Below are 5,720 nucleotides of genomic sequence, written 5' to 3' on the forward strand. Positions count from 1 at the left end.
TTTTTAAGGAGTTTTCGATGGCATATCATACTCATATTTTTCTCATAAATTTTGGAGGAGTTTTCATTATATACAGATGGTGAAATTGATCAAGAGGGAGTATTAAGAGTTATGATCAATTAGCATAACTGCTAATTGTAGTTATTAGTTGTGTCCTTTGGTGAGGAGATGTCTCCCCAAAGATAGTTCATCTTGTATATAATCACCTCCTAATCAATGGAATGGATACATGAAAACATTCTACTATACTGCTCATTTGAGTTCTAACACTCTGAACGCCCTTCCCTAATCCCGATGGGTCATATAATGAGATGGACAGATCGGTGGATAGATCGCCTCATGCTATCTTTCAAGAGATATACTTCCTCATCTCTCACCTCTGCACGGCTCAAGCAGGTAAGGGCTCATTTGGTAGTGATCCAGAATTTTCTAGAAACGTTTTGATTTCGTATTTCTCTTGAAATGTTTCTCTAGTAAATCAGAATCACATCTGGAAATTGTTTGGTAGCTGGTTTGATTCGGTTTGTTGAAGAAGAGGATGGTGGTGCAATTGATTAATTTACCCTTATCACAATTTGCTATTTTTTTAGTGAGTATTTTATGGTTATTAGTAATTTTAACATGTAGAGCATGTCAATCAAAACCAATAAAATTGGTTTCATATCATTTGGAGTTATATTTTTTTATTATGCATTTTAAAGTGTTTCAACAAATTTAAATGATTTTAATGGCATGAGAGAGAAGGAGGCAAAGAGAGCCAGGCCCACCTGTCAGCCGCATGAGAAGATAAGGCATCGGTGGCACTAATTTGACTGGGTTGTAGACAGATCAAGAGGATGAGAGATCGTGAGATAGAGGGGATGAGGGAGAGGGGCGACGATGGCAGCTAGCGGCAAGAGGGGCGGTGGGACTCCGGTAAAATAGGGCAAAGGCGGCTGGATCCATCTCAGGTGGAGGCGATTGCGAAGGATGAGGCTTAGGTATGTGGGTCTTATCGGGTTAGGGCTCTCGATCGAGTGAGGGAGAAAGGATAAGGAGAGGAGCTCAGATGGCGGTGGGAAGCGATAGTGGTGGTAGAGCTCACGGACATGTTGGGAACTCGCTGCTTGTTTCTCCCATGAACCACCCTCAAGGCCGTTTTGCAATTTCAGACCGTTTCTCCTAATCTTTTGGCTTAGAATCGTCTGGAGTTATACCGTTTAGATTGGAAGTAAATTCTATGAGACTCTTCACCGAAAAATCCTTACGAAATCCTGATCTTGTTGTACTCCCCTGATTCAACAGCTGACACGTATAACTAAAAGTAAGGAAGGGACATATGGTATGTACAAGAGGAATTTTTCTATAAGATCGGATTCTATAGAATTTTCTTCCGTTTAAATTGCTGGGACCAATTCAGAGGATAATCGGTTTCGATTTTCCTTACTAAACGGGGCCTAAGTTACCTATTATTGCCTCATCCCTAAGACTAGTCAGACGGGCTGACACCGCAGGTAGGAAAGTTGGAAGAGCAGTCAATATGGAATAAAGAACGATATCTTGAATGGTAGGTGACAAGCCAAATTTGGCGCGCTCGCTTATATATCGCTCGTGGCGCGCCCTCGGCTCACATTACCAAAGCTCACGTCTCTCCCCATAACCACACCTGTCGGCCGCGAACCGCTGTTGCAAACCGCCGTCACCAAACGGGTATCGTACTCGTCTCACCGCAATGGCGACGACGGCGGCATGCCGAGCTCTTGTCGCATTCTTCGTCGTCCTAGCCGTCTCCGTTAGCGGTAAGCAGCCGATCGTATCTATGCATGAATCATGATGCATGTCCAAAAGAATCTAGAATCCCTCTGTTAAGTTGCCGTACAGTGCTAACTAACGTTGTACTATTTGGTCCGCCAATCAGGTGTTTGGTCCAAGTCGTTCACTATGACCAACAACTGCCGGTACACGGTGTGGCCAGGGATCCTGTCCGGCGCCGGTTCGGCGGGGTTGGACAGCACGGGCTTTCAGCTCGCGCCGGGGCAGTCGCACACCATGTCAGCGCCGGCGGGGTGGTCAGGACGTCTCTGGGGCCGGACCCTCTGCTCTACGGACAGCAGCGGCAAGTTCAGCTGCGTCACGGGAGACTGCGGCTCCGGCCGTCTGGACTGCGCGGGAGGCGGGGCCGCGCCGCCAGCGACGCTTGCGGAGTTCACGCTCGATGGCAGTGGCGGCATGGACTTCTACGACGTGAGCCTCGTGGACGGGTACAACCTCCCGATGCTCGTGGCACCGCAGGGCGCGTCCCCGGGAGGGAACTGCGCGCTGACTGGGTGCATGGTGGACCTGAACGGCGCGTGCCCTACCGACCTCCGGGTGACGTCGGCCGGCGGCGGCGTGGCGTGCAAGAGCGCGTGTGAGGCGTTCGGGTCGGCGCAGTACTGTTGCAGCGGCGAGTACGGGAACCCGAACACGTGCCGGCCGTCGGCGTACTCGCAGTTCTTCAAGAACGCGTGCCCGAGGGCGTACAGCTACGCGTACGATGACGCCACCTCCACCTTCACCTGCCCCGGCGGCGATACCGCCTACACCATCACCTTCTGCCCCAGCACAACCAGGTACACGTTAATAAGTAACACCCTTTAGTAATTTTTGAGTCGTTTTTGTGGCATGCGTCGCGAGACGTGAAAGATAAATTAGATTTTTCTGGAGTGCTAATTAAGTTGATCATACTAGCTTGGTAGACCAACGAACGGATTAGCCTAATCGTGTCAATCAAACCTAATTAAATAAAGCGACGTATCCATTGCTAATTGTTTATACGAAATCTAAAGGAAAGAACCTTTAAGCTTTTGGTCTGTAGTGATTGACCGTTTTCCCAGAGCCAGCCTCGGCTCCGGGCTACCTCTGAGCGAGCCAGCCCAACCGCGTCCGTCAATTCGGTGGCACGAGCACGATGATGCCCACTCGCTGTGGTATTATTCTAGCACCAAAAACATGGGCAAATACATGTGTACCGCACGCTGCCGACCCGTTCCAAATGCATGCGCTCCCCCGGTAAGTCGGCTTCTCGCGAGGCTCCAAGGGCTAGCCGGCCGTCGCCGTCTTGGGCTCCACGACGAAGCAAGTCCGCTAGTTGGCCCGTCTCTTGTCCTTGCGTGCATCACCAAACGCTACGCTAGTCTACGCATGCATGGTTTTTATATCCGAACTGCCGAGGCTGACATCACAATAACATTTTTGCGATTCCTGACTGCAGCGTGAAGTCGTCCAGCCCGAACTCGAAGGCGCCGGGGCTGCCGCTCATCAACGACACCATGGTGTACCTCGGCGGCGACCAGGTCTGCGCCGCCTGGGCAGTGCGGCCGCCGTCTCTGCTTGTCCTCCTCGGCGTCGTCTTCCTTGCGCTCGCACGCGCGTTCTACTGAGTTCCTGATGACGGAAACATGTGCACACGGACCAACGGACACTGAGATTGACACGGGCACACATGGAATCGACTGGCGTAGTTCAGAACTTCATCTAGATGCCTAGAAAATTCATAATTCTTTTAGGTATTTCAGACTTCTATAGAATACATTTGAGTAGCTAGATTATCTTTTTTAAGGATATTATTGAGAAGATGAATTTATTTATTCAACTAGAGTGGATACTTACGATACGAAATAATCTTGGTGACGATGAGTAGCGTAAAACTACCGTATATTAATATCTTATACTCATCTAGATCTTAGTATTTTCTATATTCTCAGAGCATATATTTGTACTCAGAAAGAAATCCCTAAACATATGGAAACTACCTGCATGTACTAGAATATCCCGTAAATATGAAAGTTCATATCTAAGGATAACATAATCTTACTCCAAAAATAGTCCAAAGGCCACATTGCAGCCTCCATATATGTACGGAGACAGAGGACCTTGTGAAGGACACATGTCCAAGCAACCAGACATAAGTCGTGTCGGTGTAATAGATAAGGGGTGCCCCACGAGACGGGCTCCACACCGCCAAATGTCAGCCAGTAGTAGGTATTATCAAGACCACGGTTTCATCGTACGACCAGGGCAAGCCTCGTGAGACTAGTCCCTAGGTCACAGAGCAAAATCATGCAACCGGCCCTTGCTGGTTGCAGTGCAGGTACTCACCTAACCAGTCAAGTCTCATTTAATGATGCCCACTTGAGTAATATCCTTCCCAAGGAACTCTCTTTCGGTGAAGCATGGTCATGGGGTGGTATGGTGTTACAATGACCCGTCCTGTATCATTTAGTGCCACAGGATGGTCTGACGTGTGAGCGTGACGGTGTTCGGTGATGAGCTAGGTATAGCTAGGCTTCCTCAGGCGTAGGTCTGTCACCTGTTTTGGCACGGTCCATTTGTATGAACATCTTTTCCCTGGTATATAAAGGGATGAAGATCCGGCTTGCAGACGGACAGAACACACTTTATAACAAGTTCACCTAATTCATAAGACAATACATAGGACGTAGGGCTATTATCCCACGGGATGCTTGAGCTTGGATGAATCCTTGTGTTCTTGAGTCCGGCATGTTATACCCCTACAAGAAATATAGATCAACGCACCCGTCATCCAGTATACCATAGATTTATTGTCAGGGATTATCGTTCGACAGTTGGCACGCTATGTAGGGCGTGTTGTTTTACATTTTTTGCAAGTTTGAAGGCAATGATTGGGCTACCCACATTCGGATCCATGACAGCTATGGAGTCCCGTTCCAAGGACCTCGGCCGTCGTGAGGTTTTCATCATAGGGTATGACTTAGACATGCTCGGACACCAAACATGAAGTTTGCATGGTGGTTCCTGAAGTGGGGGAGCAACAGTGATGCTCGTGCCATGGGATCCGTAGGTGAGCCCCAGGTCGAAGGCTAAGAGGGAAACCAGCTCAGCGCCAGGCATGAAGATGGTCCTATATTGCTCCAGTAACATCAACACCACCTGGTGGAATGCGCGCATGAGGTTGAGACCTTGGCGGAGTCATCTTCAAGGTCATCGCACCACACGCGGAACGCGAGCGCTGGGGGATCCCCCTCATGATGTCGCACTGCGCTCCATAGTCAGCAGCTCAACTACGAGGCCATGACCCCCGCGCAAAACTTGCATAATGCGTTATTACTTCTTAGCCTCCAGCCGGTGGCGGTACCAATGGTGGTAGCACCATGGCAATGCGATCTCGCTCTCTTGATAAAGACCGCCTGGCACCGGACCGTGGCAGCCACCACCTTGTCCACCATAAGGGATGGTCGGGATGGTGGCCAATAGGGTTTGTAGTGGGCTTTGCGACAGGAGGAAACCCAAGCTCCCTCAGTGGCTTGGAGTATGAGGAGACCCCCACCATACCGGGACAGTCAACCTACTGACATGCACGACTCGCTTCGCCACCGCAACCTCCGTGATGTAATCCGGGGCCAGAGGGCCACCTGAAAATAGAAGACCATGCTTGACAAGAGCAAGAAAATGGCTAGCGGCTCTATCACTCACCTTACCCTTGCGGGAAGGTGTCAGACTCATCCGTCCCCTCGCCAGGTTCATGAGACCGTCAGTTCTCTCCCCGAGCTTATACAGCTGCCCAACGGCAAGCGACTCTCCATTACGGGACTGGGTGCAGCACTTTCTCTGCCAGGCTATGAGAGATGCGCTGGCCAAAAAAGTTTCGATCGGTCCTAGCCAAAAAATATGATGACTTGACTAACCCATAGGAGTTCTTGCAGATCTACACCACCATG

At 49.7% G+C, this 5,720-nt stretch overlaps 1 protein-coding gene across 1 annotated transcript; it reads left to right on the forward strand.

Moving 5' to 3' along the window:
* Positions 1 to 1,601: 1,601 nt before the first annotated feature.
* On the forward strand, positions 1,602 to 3,824 carry LOC133918894 (pathogenesis-related thaumatin-like protein 3.5). The gene is made up of 3 exons (XM_062363008.1): positions 1,602 to 1,778; positions 1,898 to 2,591; positions 3,233 to 3,824. The coding sequence occupies exons 1-3, from the start codon at positions 1,712 to 1,714 to the stop codon at positions 3,399 to 3,401; spliced, it is 930 nt and encodes a 309-aa protein (XP_062218992.1). The 5' UTR covers positions 1,602 to 1,711; the 3' UTR covers positions 3,402 to 3,824.
* The last annotated feature ends 1,896 nt before the right edge of the window (positions 3,825 to 5,720 follow it).

Source organism: Phragmites australis, chromosome 5 (genome assembly GCF_958298935.1).
Source record: "Phragmites australis chromosome 5, lpPhrAust1.1, whole genome shotgun sequence".
NCBI classification, from domain to species: Eukaryota; Viridiplantae; Streptophyta; class Magnoliopsida; order Poales; family Poaceae; genus Phragmites; species Phragmites australis.